This window comes from Echeneis naucrates, chromosome 17 (assembly GCF_900963305.1).
Source record: "Echeneis naucrates chromosome 17, fEcheNa1.1, whole genome shotgun sequence".
NCBI lineage: Eukaryota > Metazoa > Chordata > Actinopteri > Carangiformes > Echeneidae > Echeneis > Echeneis naucrates.
In genome coordinates this window covers 20,757,664-20,773,400 of record NC_042527.1, presented here as the reverse complement: position 1 = coordinate 20,773,400, position 15,737 = coordinate 20,757,664, and the positions used below count along the sequence as shown (strand labels likewise).

Below are 15,737 nucleotides of genomic sequence, written 5' to 3'. Positions count from 1 at the left end.
GAGAGAAGATTCACCTGAAATAACAACCTTCGCTGTTGGATACCTGATTTTAAGAGCCTGGTGTGTTCAAAACTCCAACTCCCACGATGCACCTCTGTTTTGCTTTCTGCCTCTAAAATTGCTGCCTTACATCAACCACAAAGTATCTGTCAGAGACTTGTAGTGTTTGGTTTCCGTCACGTGGAGGAGGAGTGGCGAAGGCTTCAACTTTCAGAAGCGTGGCAAACTCTGCCCGCCTGGTATTCCCCCGTGGTTAAAATGAAACGCCAAGAATCGTTTCCAAAACTCTCAGATGTGGAAATCTGCTGATGGTCCCTGAGGTGGCCTCCATTTATAATCTCCCTCTGGGACTTTGGTCAGCAAGTTCTGATGTAGTTTGTCACACCGTGAAAGGTGAATTAAGTCCACCTGCAATACAACGATGTGCACACACACACACACACACACACACACACACACACACACACACACACACACACAACGCACCAAACTGCACCAGCTGGTGTTGGTTGAATGGAAAGAATGACGATGCAGAAAGTGATGAAGTCAAACTTTTCTGCCTTTGGCTGTTTTGTGTTTTGATGACACGGCATGTACGCAACCCCATGTTGTGCAACCCTTCAAAATAAAACACTGGAGCAGTTAAAGTGTGGAACTTCAGTGTCCTCGATAAACTTCTGCTTTGTTAGAAATGATAATAAATCACACACACTTTTTTTTTACATTCATTGTGTCTGTTTCTTTTTGCTGCAGGTGACATCACACAGAAGGGCTATGAGAAGAAGCGATCCAAGCTGATCGGAGCTTATTTCCCTCAAGCACCAGGTAGGTCTGACCTTTCTGCTCACCTGATGTGCGAATGTCAACACACACAGAAAACACAGCAAACACAACATACAATAACGTAACAACAATGTGGAAAAAGCTTCAGCCTTTGAAACTACAGAAAAACCAAAGTTATTTATTCAGATGTCTTTCCCCCCAACATATTTCCAAAATGCCGAGTCGGGAACATGTTTAATAAATCCTCAGCAGCTGAGTTGTTTTTGGTAATTCAGGCCAGATGGATGAGACCAAGTCCGACCACAAATGGGCTGAGAGTCCGTTTTACAGTAAGACTTGTTGAAGCAAGGACGGGACCGGAGCGTCACCGGAGACACACTGGCACTGCCAAAGCTATTACTGGAATACACTGCTGTGTGTGTGTGTGTTGTCTTATGGTAGGGGAATGCCAGGAAGTGCATTATGGGAAGGAATGAGGGGTGTGGGATGAAGAAAATGTGTGGCATTCACATCGAGGCCTGCTGGGGGGGTCGTCCCCAGTTCACTGTGGGGGACCGAATGACACACACACACGCACACACACACACACACTGAGCTGTAACAGTCTTATCCAACACTTTTTATTCTTTCTCTGTCCTGCAGCATTTTCTTTTTTTTTTTACGTTTCCATGGACCTGCAACACATTTTTGCACGCACATACACACAATACGGCCCTTCTTTTGCCCACTTTCAGACACACACTTACTCTGACAACACAATGCTGTCTTTCTCTCAGTCGACCCCTCCCTGTGATGTATTTCAGCTCTTAAAGCCTGTTAATCTGCTCGGTGGGCACTTTGATTAAATCATCTACAGTCTTCTGTTCGGTGGATTTCTCCCTCAGTTTTATGGTTTTATATTAAAGATGAAGAAAACAGACATCACAACGTCCTCTTTACATCAGAAAGTGAAAATACTTCACATTTATTACAGTTACTGATAGGTACACAAGTTATGGCACAATTTTCAGTCATAAATGAGAAGAATGTGCATTTAATGATGAAATCGTTTTTAATTTAAAAACCTCTGGGTGTGACTTTACAGGAAATGTGTTTTACAGCAAACAGGTTTGACAAAGAAATACATACAGATCATAAACTCACCTTCAAGACATAAAGCTAAATGTTTTTGTGAGTTAGGAAGCTGAGGAAGAATCCCCTGACTCTGGACCTGTCCCCGAGCTTTCCCTCTGATGGTTTCCCCCCGTCCAGCCTGTCCAGACTCCACTTTTCAAACTTCACTAATAAATAACAGAACTACGCTCACTCTGCTGTCACCATTCTCAAATCAGCTAACTTTGGTTTCAAAGGCCAGGAACTTCTTTCTTGTGGCCCGTTGACCCACAGCGCCCCTGGTCAGAGGGAAGGTGTCTGAATCGAGGCGTGTAATGGTTTGGTTCATGACTTCCTGCTCAGAATATAAACACATGCCAACACATGAACGCATCTTGTGTCAGCCGGTTGGCAGAGACAGGTCCTGATCCGGTAACCTGGTTTTTAAACCTGCATTCACCCATCTGATGTCATCGGTACAAAAACGTTTGGAATTCCCCAAAGCTGAGTAATCTGACTTTACAAGAACCAAGCAAGGCCTTCCTCTTCAGAGTCACTCCTCCTTCTGGAATGAGGCAAAGCCTGCTGAGCCCGGCTTCCTTCACATCGCACTACAGTATACACTGTTTCCCGTATTTATCATACCCATTCCCATATTTATCATAACCATTCCCGTATTTATCATACCTTGGAAATACTTATTTTATATTTTATATTTTATATTTCATATTGTTTTTATTGAGATATCGCGCTTTTGTGTTTTTCTTGTTTTTCTTTCTCGCTGCCATGTGGAGCTGCTAAGCATATTTTCACAGTTAATGTTGGTGACAATGTGAACAGTGACAATAAAGGATTCTAAATTCTAATTCCTTCACCGCTGCAGGTGCATAAAGCTCCATTAGTCACCTGTTGTTGGAAGGAAACAACATGGCACAAGGAATTAAGCTTGATCAGGCGAATTTCTCCTGTCCGATCTGTCTGGATCTGTTCAATGAACCGGTGACTCTTCCCTGTTCACACAGCTACTGCATGAGCTGCATCAAGGAACACTTCAATCAGGAGGACCATAAGGGGATCTACAGCTGCCCTCACTGCAGGCAGAGCTTAATACCGAGGCCCTTCCTGGTGAAAAACAATGTGATAGCATCTGTTGTGGGGCAGCTGAAGAAGACTGGACTCCAAGCTGCTCCTGCTGATCACTGCTATGCTGGACCTGAAGATGTGGCCTGTGATTTCTGCACCGGGAGAAAACTGAAAGCTGTCAAGTCCTGTTTGGTTTGTTTGGCCTCTTACTGTGAGAAACACCTGCAGCCTCATTATGATGTAGCTCCACTGAAGAAACACAAGCTGGTGGAGCCCTCTGAGAAGCTCCAGGAGAACATCTGCTCTCGTCATGATGAGGTGATGAAGATGTTCTGCCGTACTGATCAGCAGTGTATCTGTTATCTCTGCTCTGTGGATGAACATAAAGGCCACGACACAGTCTCAGCTGCAGCAGAAAGGACTGAGAGGCAGAGAGAGCTGGAGCTGAGTCGACAACAAATCCAGCAGAGAATCCAGGACAGAGACAAAGATGTGAAGCTGCTTCAACAGGAGGTGGAGGCCATCAACGGCTCTGCTGATAAAGCAGTGGAGGACACTGAGAAGATCTTCACTCAGCTGATCCGTCTCATGGAGAGAAGAAGGTCTGATGTGAAGCAGCAGATCAGATCCCAGCAGGAAACTGAAGTGAGTCGAGTCAAAGAGCTTCAGGAGAAGCTGGAGCAGGAGATCACTGAGCTGAAGAGGAAAGACGCTGAGCTGAAGCTGCTCTCACACACAGAGGATCACACCCAGTTTCTACACAACTACCCCTCAGTGTCAGCTCTCAGTGAAGCTACAGACTCATCCAGCATCAACATCCATCCTCTGAGATACTTTGAGGATGTGACAGCAGCTGTGTCAGAGCTCAGAGATCAGCTACAGGACGTTCTGACACAGAAATGGACAAACGTCTCACTGACAGTGACTGAAGTGGATGTTTCACTGTCACAACCAGAACCAGAACCAAAGAGCAGAACTGAGTTCTTGCAGTATGCTTGTCAAATTACGTTGGACCCAAACACAGCAAACACACATCTGTTACTACTGAAGGAGAACAGAATGGTTGTGTATATGGGAGAAGAACAGAAATATTCTCCTCATCCAGATCGGTTTGAATTTTCCTGGCAGGTCCTGAGCAGAGAGAGTCTGACTGGACGTTGTTACTGGGAGGTGGAGAGAAGCAGGAAAGGAGTTCTGGTAGCTGTCGCTTCCAAGACTATCAGCCGAGCAGGAGATTTCAGCGAATGTGTCTTTGGACAAAATGACAAGTCTTGGGCTTTGGATTGTTTCCAAAATAGCTACGAATTCAGATACAACAACACAAAAACTAAAATCCCGGGCAAGTGGTCCTCCAGAGTCGGAGTGTACCTGGATCACAGAGCAGGTATTCTGTCCTTCTACAGCGTCTCTGAAACCATGACTCTCCTCCACAGAGTCCAGACCACATTCACTCAGCCTCTACATGCTGGACTCTGGCTTTCAGAAAAAGCCATGGCTGAGATTTATAATCTGAAATAATCTAAAGAACCTCCTGCAGCTCAAAGAGAGGAGCGTTGTGACAAAGTTATGTAAAAATTGCTTTGGCCCCAGTGGTGAATGAGCTCTAATTCATTAATGGTTCCAGTTGAACTTAACCGGAAACGCTTTGAAACCAGTGTGGAGCCTGAAACTGAGATTTCAGTCTCACGTCTGGAATCGTGAGCTGACTGTCGGTCCACATTCTGGTTCGGTTGTTTGTGGCAGCACACGACAGAATCTGTGACCCAGAAATGTCATTTGTCAAAAGAATGGAAAAATACATTAAACTTTTCTTTGGTTGTTATGATTTACACAGTTTTTACCAGAAAATGAGGAAAATTCATCATCTGTTATTCTGTTTTACAGCTTCTATCCCCAGTTACAGTGAGTCACAGGTATAATTATCTGCGGTTGAGCTCATTCTGAATGTGATGAGACAAAAAACTAAATAAATAAACAACATGTTTATGATCTGATAAGTGTTGTCTGTTTTGTCAGAAAATAATTATGAGAGATGTTGTGTTGGTATTGAAACTCTGAGTCATCATGTTGGCACCAGAGTTCATGACTCATTCTTCTTCTTCACAGGAAAAACATGAAAATGTGCGACATGAAGATCATGAACAGCATCGCTGCGTACATTTTATCCATCTTGATGAAAAGGATGGATGTGTGTCAAACCCTGTTTGATGAGGGGAGGATTTATCGCCACATTGTTTCATCTGGGTGACGCAGTTCATCGTGAACAGGAAGGGAAAATGGATGAAAACACCACTTTTGACGTTTTCAGAAAGGTGGCGCTGTCGTCTGCCCCCCCGCAGGCTTTATGGAGGGAGTTAAACATAATTATGACGACACTCTCCCACATTAAATTTTTCCATCTGGCGTCCTTTTACGTCATCTTTGCAGCTTCATTTCTCCATGACGGTCTGAATTCCAGACATTTTAGTTCTTGTTCTTCTAAAGCGAGACAGTCAGCTCTTTCTAACGAGTTCTGGTTTGACAGCGTGAGAAACGTACCTCCGTTTATAAAACTTTGAATGAGGCGCGTTCAGATTCGGATCAGACCGACCCTCCGACTGCAGACTGAAGTAAAAAAATAATCCATCTGATTTACATCTAGAACAGTTAAAAAAAAAAACCTTATCTTCATCATGTAAATGTTTTATCCTTTCATTTCCAAACACTTCTATGTCTGACAAGTCTATGTATTACCTTCCATACATTCTCCTGTTTAATCAATGCATAGATTTTATTTTGGATATATTTTCTTTATTTTTTTTAACTTTTTTTTCTACTCTAATGCTTTTGTGTTAAATGATGTTGTTTCCAATGAAGAACATCATCTGGGAACTACAATCCACTGCGTGTCACTTCGCTCTGCCGGTTTGTGGGGTCTCTTGGGCGTCGTCTTTTAGGTCCACTGGAGTTCTTTATTGGCAGTGGTTAGTCGAAGGGGAATGAATGAGAGGCCTGCATTGATTTCCTTTACGGCTCCGCTGTGTACCTGTTTGTTGTGTCTGTCGCCGACAGAAGATGGATGAGCCGTGACTCGGGGAATTAACATCATGTCAGATGATTCATTTATTGAATGTCACCGGCTTCCGTCTTTATTATGAGTTACGCTCAGCTCTTCCTGGTGAATTCCTCTTTGTTGGTGTATTTATTCCTGTCATGTTATAAATATAGAAAGCTACAGCTGTGACTCAGGGCTGCTGGTATGAAGAGACATTAATGTCTGAATGCATTTTTACAATATTTCTGTAGCTTAATGATTAAAAAGACAAAGGAAAAGGGAAGGAACATAAACTGAGCCAAATGGAAAGAAGGGCAGGTCCATCCATCCAGACTCCCCAGAGCGTGACACCGAGGCGGGGTATTTCCCGCTCCTGTCGTATATTCCTCCGCCTGCTGGTAGTCGTTATACGGCCGAGTAATCAACTTTTAGCTTCTTTCCTGCAGCAGCGGTTGTGATGCTGCGAGCCGAGCTGAGAGCTGTAATGAAGACGTACGAGGGTGGAGGTGTGAAGCTGGGATGGATGCTCGTAGATCAGCAGCTCTGCAGCGGCCGAAGCTGTCACTAAGAGGCTGCTTATTATCATCAGACTTATTGATCGGCGTGGAGGCTTTCACTTCAGCCGCTGTGTGAATATCAGTGCTGGCCTGCATGTTGTTGTCCTCACAGGGACAGAGAGTTTGTGTGGTTCAGTAATAAAACAACAAAATAAAGAATCAAAGAAACACAAAACTGAAAATTTTCAGTGTGTGTTCAGACTTTTTATGCACATTTCAGAGCGCCTGCTGTTTTCTTTTGGTTTATTGTGTCACAGCTTTGAAAGTCCGACTGAACCCCCACATCGCTTTTACAACATCTGAAAAATTAATGATGTTATTTAATTTTGGAAAATTAGAAACAGTTGGCAAACAACCCCCCCTCCGTCTTTGTAGTGCACCTGTGGATGAATGGACTACCATCACTACTGCGACGAGAAAAATGATACCTTGATATGAGTCTGATTATACAATGGAAGGAAATGATAGATGGAGACTTTCATTATCCCGAGTGGATAAATACATTCATGCTTCACACAACAAGGAAAGAAAAAGACGAACGACGAGAAAATGATGAGGAAGTAAAAATAAGTGAGCTTATAAAACTGGAATGAGGTCTCCAGCCAGAACCTTTGTGTTGCAGGAATGGATCCGTCCATGGGCCAGGAGAGGAGAACACCTGTCACCCCGTCCTCGTCTTCCCGCTACCACCGCCGGCGGTCTTCTGGCTCCAGAGACGAACGCTACCGATCAGGTGAGAGGGATGACATCACTTCCTTTCATGTTTCCCGCCATTCGAACACATTCGAGGGATCGTTTGGTTTCTGTAGGACAGAGGTGACCTTATCGAGCTCATCATCGTCTACCAAAGTGGAAATGTTGGATCGTTTCTGTGTTAATTAGCTTCATTAGCTGGCTTTTTATCTGACATCTTCAGAGAGAAAATGAAAATGTTCCTCCAGTAAAGCTGATGATGTGATTATAATGTAGAAATCTGCCGCATAAATTAACATGTCGATAAGAAAATCTGTTTTTATTACCACAATAACTCACTGATGCTTTAATTCTTGGCGGGTATATTAATGTCAGCCTGTCTTATATGTAGATAAGCAGATAAAATATTACTGTGTGTATTAATTAGCTCGCACCGGGTCTGATCATCCTAAATCTTGTCTTAATGGGTGCACCTGTTTTCTATACAGAGAGTAAAGACAATCAGGAGTCCTGCAGGAGAGAATCCTAAAGTTAGGGTTTTATTTTTCGTTTTGTTTTCTGTAATAATCTAAAGAAGATCTAAAATTCCCTGCAGCTCTCTGGAGTCAGGTAGAGTTCAACTTTCATTTTTTTGTTTTTGAGTTGGTAAAGCCTCACCCAAGTGGATTTCATGATCATCACGGGGAAGGATATGGAAGTCATTATTAGTTTGGACCCGAACCTTCCACGGGGTTCTGGATGTTGTTGGTCTGTGTGTGCAGACAGGGGCCGCATTAAAACCCCACGTTTGGCAAACACCTGTGGAAAAGGTTTTGTTGAATCTGCCACAGCTCTTGCAACGTCCATTATTTGTTTTTTTTTCCATCTGCTGTCAACTAAAGATTAATTTAGGATTAACTCCGGATTTCTTCTTCTTTTCGGTGGAGTCTCATTCAAAACCGACCTGGAGGATTTTGTCCAGGAGACGTTTTGGGTTTAGGAGTAAAAGATCCCCAGCACCAAACTGTGATGTGAAAGACTGAATCCCTGAACCAGCTGAGAAAACGGCCTCGCTTTGTTCTCTGCTGGAGACTTTGAGTTTGTTTGACTTTAACAGAAAATCAATCCTGTGAAAACCTTTTAACCCATTAAACTGAAAACGAAAAGCCATGCAAGCACCTTTAAACACACACACTGTGCAGTCACACTCAGTCAGCCACATGACAATAAACGCACACTTGAGATTTAAATTACCCCCTTTGGCCTACACAAGCCAAACAAACGTCCAATCTGTGAGCCCCATTCATTCTAACAGATGTCTCACTCGGGCCATTATCGGACCGAGAGACTGCCGTCGCCAAATCGTCAGCTGGCGCGCTGTTTGGCTTCTTTATCGTGCTCTGAGAAACCTAAAAGGACCTCAGCGACACCGGAGGTGAAGAAATGGAAACAGGGCGGTCATTGTAACAAGGCTGAGGCGGCTGGTCCTCCGTCTGCTGCTCCTGCCGGTCCTGTTTCTCCACTCTGTCTTCCAAAGTTTAATGGAGGCCAAGAAAAGTTTATTCAGCCATGTTTATCACTTCAGTATAATCATTGTGCAAAAGAGCAGAAATGGTCCAGAACAGCTACAAGCCCTAATCCAGAGGGCTCAGTGCACGTCTCCAAACCTGGACCTGCACATCAGGCTCATTTCAATGAATCTCCCTTTTAGAGGAAAGTAGATTCCTGCTCACTCCTCTTCATCTCCACCTTCTCCTTCAAATATACCTTCTTTTTGGATAAAAAAAAAAAAAAAAACTAAATAAGATGGCCGCCACACAAATTACAAACTGGAGGCTCCAAAACAGCAGCTCAGAAAGTGATGGATGATTTTACTGGTTGACTGCAGCCAGAAACAGGTAACACGAAAAAGTGAAGAGCCTGACTGAGTGGATTTTGTGTGCTTGATGAAAATCCACAACAACACAATGGTTGTAAAGCTAGTGTTTAGCTGCTAGCTGCTGACGTGAGATTTGTCCATTTTTGTTTCCGTTGTCTGCTCTGACAGATAACATTTGTGTTGTTTTTTTTTCTCCAGATGTGCACACAGAGGCAGTGCAGGCGGCGCTGGCCAAGCACAAAGAGAGGAAGATGGCCGTTCCTATGCCTTCGAAGCGGCGGTCTCTGGTGGTCCAGACCTCCATGGACGCCTACACACCACCAGGTACACAGCTGGCTGAGATTAGCAGATAGGCACTTTACATTTCTGCATCACAGAACAACGCGGTGACGACCTCTCCCACAGCAGGCGTCCAGCAGATGTTCCTGTAACACGCCAAATTTAGCTCAGCTAATTCTAGATTCTAACGAGACGACGCCATCGAAGGCTCCGATGCTCAACAGAAACAAAATAATGAGATGGAGGAACAACAGAGTGCTGAAAAGAGAAGCTCACAAAGTTTTGGCTTCATGTTGAGTTACAGATAAACTCTTTAACATGCTAACATGCTAACAGTACTTTCAGTACTCTCAGTATTTCTGAGCGTGTTTGAAGTACTGAGCGTCCGCACTGAAGGCCGCAGCAGTTTTAACGCTGAAGTTGATGAAATAAGATCGCAGGTTTTCTTGGGACGTGTGAGTCTTTAAACTGTTTCTGAACTTTTAGACCAAAGAGGAGAAAATAAAGCTGCTGTGATTGAATGGGACCTCCACAACATGGATATTTATCTGTCGGCCGTCATCACAAGCCGTCTGTGTTATAAGATTATAATTTTTTTGTCCTGTTTCTTTGGCTGAGGTGACACGAAGCCGCCGCCGCCGTTATTCACTCTGAGTGACACCGATAACAATACTCATTTATTGGCTTTATGGCGACTTTATTTATTTATTTATTTATTTTAATTTAATTTTATTTTTTTTGTGGCTTCATCGCTGTGAAGAAAGTGGACATTTAATGAGAAGTAATTTCTGTGTGCTGCAGTTTAATCTCTAAATACTTTCTGGGCGTCTTTGTGAGTGACAGGAAGAAGGAAGTATTTTTAAAGCCTCAGAAAGTGAATAAAACTATTTTATGCAGTCACTCAAGGCTTGAATCCATTTAGCAGTAACTAGCAGTTTGAAGGCATTTATGTTTATGGTGCATAACCAGGCCTGCTGTGTTAAAGGCAGGAGCAGCAGAGAGCTTCCATCAAGGTTGTCCTCTGGGCAGCAGATCCACTCTAAGTACCAGGAACCGGCTCCAGGAAAACCTCCGTTGGCCAGCGAGGCTCTGCGCTCTAAATGACCTCTGTCTTTTATAGAAGGACAGAAAACGAAGAATGGTTGAAACTCCTCGGACGTTTTGTGGCATCGCAGCTCAGCAGGTCAACTGCAGACGAGCGGTGCGGTGCAGTATTTTACACTATCATTACCTGCTTTGATTTACGGCGTGAAAGGCGGAAAGATGTCGTTCTAAATTTACCTTTTTGTCAGCAGGATGATGTGTGGTAAAACTCAATGAATGAATGAATTGAGGCAGCACGGTGGCATCGTGGTTAGTGCTGTTGTCCCACAACAAGAAGGTTGTGGGTTCGATTCCTGGGGCCTCCAAAGACGTCATGTTTGGGTTCATTGGTGACTCTAAATTGTCCGTAGGTCTAAGTGGTTGTTGGTCTCTGTCTGTCTCTGTGTGTTGGCGCTGTGACAGATTGGATATAACACACACATTTCAGACACATGTGCACAACAACAAACAACCACAAAACATAAATTGGAAAAAATTCATGACTTCTCTTTCATTTCACACCAAACAAGGTAAACAAGCTGCAAGGACTTGCAGGAATACAGAATCCTTCGTGCAGATTTAGACAGCACATGTCTCCAGGGAGCAGTAAAAGAAGTCTCACACACACACAAAGAGCTTCCTGCCAACTGCTGAGGTTCATTTGAGGACGGCAGAGATGACAAACCGTCTTTGATGTGCCCATGGCGGCTTTTCGTCGCTGCACCTCCTTAAAATAAAGTCAGGCTTTGTCATCATCTTCATCATCATCATCTCAATTTTTGTCTTATTTTTCCTTCTATCTTTGCGTCGTCACTGGAGGTCCCTGCGGGGTCTCCATCGATAATGAGACTCAGATTTGGCTGTCGGGCATGTCAGCAAAGCACCATGGGAGTTAACGTGTCCCGATCGCGTCTGGTTCTGTGGCCTTTTAAACAGCAAATGTCAGCTGTAATCCGTGACGAAGCGAAAAGGTCGCCTTTTTAATCTAACAGACACCAAACAAGGACGTAATCTGTGATTTAGTAAAAAGTTGTTGAAGTTTCTGTGACTTTGTGTTTCCTTTAAAATTCTTTAAGATTTTTCAATTGTCGTTTTGCAGGTTGATGACCATGGTAACAAAATCTAACTTTTCCAAACTGAAACGTCTAAAAAAACCAAACTGATCTTAAATTTATTTGTTGTCGTGTGTTTCCCACACAGGCCTTTTTTTCTGACACTTTGTTAATTTTCCATTCTGTATTTTCACTGGATGAAGGAACGTATACACAAAAACGCACTCATCTATTTCCTGTTGTGTGTGAGAACTGGGTCAGCTCCTGTCTCATAATGCTGGGGACATTATGGAAATCACATTCAAAATGTGTCTACGGAAATCGGAGCTGGTGCACAAACACATCCTGGCCCTTCAGTGTTTGTGAGGACTGTTGTTGACATCATGTATTCACCTCACAACGACACCCTGAAGGCTTCTCCCTCAAACTGCCGTCTAATGGTGTGAAGAGAACCGGCCCAAATGTCTTCACTCCATCAGGAAAATACTTTCAGAACACACTAACCCCGTGGTTAAACAGATGGGAGCTGGATCCTTTCCAGGCTGTGTTTGTCTCTAAATATAGCAGATTTACTATGACACTGTCAACACTGACACTCACGGCTGGTTCCATCTCTTCTCTTATTTCACATCCATCGTCCTTTTTTATCCTTTTCCTCCTCAGACACCTCCTCTGGCTCGGAGGGCGAAGGTCAGGGCGATGAAGGAGAAGGAGGGGATGGCGAAGAAGAGGACGGAGGCGGCGGCGGAGGAGGAACCTCGTCCAGCCGGGAGGGGAGCATCATCATGGAGCACTGGATCAGCCGGGCCATCCACGGCACCTCCTCCACCACGACCACCACCTCCTCCACCGCCTCGTCCTCGTCCTCCTCCACACGCAGCGGCGGCAGCGGGGCGGCCGGCGGTAGGCTGGCCGACGTCCTGGCACAGCACGTCCACATCTCCGCCCAGCACCACCACCTCCGGCACCACCATCACCACCACCACCACCACCACAAGACAGGTAGGAGGCCGAGGCGACACGTGGTGTCTGAGCGCCGGTACTCTGGACTCCTTTAGACAAATCTGAATACAAGGAGCCAAAATCCAGAGAAACCAATTCTATCCAGATATCTTCAGCCAACACGCAGCTGCAGGAGAATAAATAACCTACAAAAACCCGTCTGACTTCATCTAGCCCAACAGTCCAGCAGCAGAACAGCCAAACCCGACATGAACTGCACCAAGGCATCGCTAAGGAGGACAGATTTTCTTAGAAATATTTTGAAGCTGAGTAAGACCGAGACATTTGCAGCACAGATCACATATTCTGTGTCAACAAGAAAAAAAAATTGTCTCGAGACGTTTCACCAGTGTGTTTATTTCTTTTGCTTTTAGCTGCTTAAGATCCAAATAAATAACAGTTTTATTAGAGACGAGCCCGTTCAGGTCCCTGATTCCCTCGTGTGGGAACAACAAGGCCGAGGAAAAAGCAGCGTCACTTCAAAGCCCGTCTGATTCGCTCCTTAAATGAAACAACCATCCTTGAGTTTATTTTGCACAGCAGGTGAAGTTGGACTTGGTTGATGGAACCTCAGTGAGAAGTGTGTGTGTGCTGACTGTGTGTTTAGATTCAGGGTCGTATCATCTTTTCGTTCGTTGATGGCAAAAATCATTACAGAGCTTAATTATTACAAAACATTTCTTTGCTGTTGCTGCACATAGTTTGCTTTTGGATTTCTTTCTTCTGAAATCTTTTTATTTCTTTCCTTTTTCAAAGTGTGTGTGTTGACAAAATCACAGCTAAAGTTTTATTTTTATCTTTATTTTTGTTCACTTTTGTCGGCCGACAGCGAGTCTTTGCTCCAAACACACACGTTGTCGAGATGTTGGACAAATTTCGCGTTACATTTCCTTTAATTTGATTAAAATGTTCAGATCCTGAGTGCGGATCTGAGACTGCTGTCAGAAAATTAAACCAGGACTCTGCTTTCAGGCTGTGCAGGAAATTAAAACACTGCTTTGTTCCCAAAAGGTGAAGAAAGTTCTTTACGTATAAATTATAAAAAGACAGATTTGTGTGTTGGTGATAAATGACTTGAGAAAAATAAAATAATTCTGTTAAATATCCAACTTTACTGCAGAACATGTTTACACATTGTTTATTGCAATTTCTCGTATTTTTATCTAGAAAATAAGTAAAATGTTTCTTATTTTGCGAGCAGTTGAGCTGATAAACTTGGCAGACGGCTGCTTCACCAAGAGCCCAAATCAAACTGGCCTGATGCCGATTTTTCTTGGATGTTTTTCATTTTGAATGTTGTTGTCACTGGTGTTGTGGAAATCTTTTTGGTCGAAGAAAGAAAAACTTTAAAAACATTGAAATGAAAAGTCTAATCAGGGAGAGACAGGTTTGGCGTTGTCATCTCCCATCTGTTCCTTTAATGACGTATATCAGATTTCTAACCAAACTGAACCGGCGGCCCTCCTGTTAGACGCACAGACGAGACACTGAGGCGGGAAGCCGTTTCCTGCCTCTCCTCCCCGCTGTCTGCCGAGGCGGTGTCGTGACTAAACGCTCTGGCGCCGCCAGGTTTGTTTTCATGCTGGCTCCGTTGGCATCCAGCTCTGAGGATGAAGCGAGGTAGAGCCCCCGCCAGCATCCAGACTACTTCGCCACGAGGATGTGACGGGGAAAGGTTCCCCCACACACAGTTTGTTTGTTTGGGTCCCTTTTCCACTGATTTCCTGTGTCGTTTGGAATTAGTGAAGTCAGAAAGATGTTGACAATTGAAGCAGCTGCTGAAAGCATGTGCTCCTCAGCAAAGCAGCACTCAGTCAGCTTCAAGACCTGAAGTGAAAAAGGGGATCCAGTTCTATTTAAGGAAGCATCTCTTTTGAGTTTATTTGAAGGTTGGAATCATCCGTCGACAGCTTAGATGTCCAGGTTTAATATTCTGTGACTAAAACACAATGGACTTCGCGGTGGCTGTGTGTTGCTCGTCTCCGCTCACTGCTGGTTGATGCGTCTGATGCAGTTGATTTTATTTGTATGGGGTTCATTTTTCACGCCACTGAGCACTTTGTTCTGAGTTCTGATGAGTCGGTGCATCTCGGTCCAGGTCTCCGGTGTTTTTGTGTGTGAATACTTCAGGGACACGGTTTTCTGTACTCTCTCATTCAGCTCTTATCAGAGCAGCTCTGCCTGCATGTGCAGATAACTTTTTGTTCCTCCCATATCTCCTCCAATTAGCTGTCAGTCCTTTCATCCTGCCACTTTTTCCTCCGACTCCTGAGATCCACTTTACAGGATCTCAGGAGTCGATCTGGCTCAGACTGTCTTTGTGTCAGTGTTTTGTTTTGTTTTTTTTTTATCTAACTGATAACAGCACTTAGTGTTTGTTGGTGCTGCTGCAGCTGTGATGATTGGAAACTCTTCGGTTTGTGTCGACGTGTTTTTGAAAGTTGAAATTTAGTTTTTCTCGAGGACTAAAGTAAACACAACCCTCAGCATCGTGACGACAAATACAGATAGAGCCTTCAGAGAGGTCGCCACCATGGGCCAACACCCAGCGCTCCCCTGGCAGGTCTGGTTCCTAATCCAGTCCGGTTATTAAATCTGGACTCTACCTGAACCAGCTTTTCTCGAGACCCAATCAAAGACTGCTGTCACCACATCAACATACATTAGAATATCAGTCAGAGGGGTTCTCGGTTCTCTGCTCCAGCGAACTCCAGGTGACGGACTGTACATGCAAAAGATTTCATCTGCTGATGTCCATTTTACAGTAAGACACAAAAAGAATGAAAGTTACTGCTGAATTAATTCAGCAAAGACCCAAATCACAGATTAGGAGCTGATTTTTCATCATCAGAACTCCTGATCAGACAAAGAAACAGATCGGCTCTAGAAGAACCCAAACACATGAGGAACTTTTCTTTGGAAAATACGGAAACTTTCAGAGTGTGTTTTTAGTTCTCTGAACATTATTATAATTATTCAGAATTATTAAAAATGACAGCTTCAGATGGAAAACATAAAAGCTTTGGGAGAAAAACAGAAAAAGCAGTTGAATTTAGATTTTGCTGTCAAGTTCCCCCTGGCTGAGACACAACTTGACCCCACTTCTGAAGACTCCCTTCCCTTCTTGTTCCTCACATGCAGGACTTTCAGCCCACCTCTCCTCGAGGAGGAGGAGGAGGAGGGCAGTGCCGGCCGGTTCAGTAGAGAACGGAAAGTCTGGG

The 15,737-nt window shown here is 44.0% G+C and overlaps 2 protein-coding genes across 4 annotated transcripts in view; both read left to right on the top strand.

The window, feature by feature from the left end:
- LOC115058015 (disco-interacting protein 2 homolog C) overlaps positions 1-15,737 on the top strand; it is a 104,531-nt gene that overhangs the window by 55,049 nt on the left and 33,745 nt on the right. For all 3 annotated transcript variants that reach the window (XM_029525297.1, XM_029525298.1, XM_029525296.1), the window contains exons 2-5: positions 754-825; positions 7,172-7,282; positions 9,299-9,424; positions 12,178-12,516. In XM_029525297.1, the coding sequence (XP_029381157.1) occupies positions 754-825; positions 7,172-7,282; positions 9,299-9,424; positions 12,178-12,516 (648 nt within the window). The remainder of the gene's footprint in view (positions 1-753; positions 826-7,171; positions 7,283-9,298; positions 9,425-12,177; positions 12,517-15,737) is intronic.
- LOC115058021 (tripartite motif-containing protein 16-like) lies at positions 2,803-4,886 on the top strand. The gene has a single exon (XM_029525308.1). It carries the CDS (start codon positions 2,803-2,805, stop codon positions 4,474-4,476), a length of 1,674 nt encoding a protein of 557 aa, XP_029381168.1. The 3' UTR covers positions 4,477-4,886.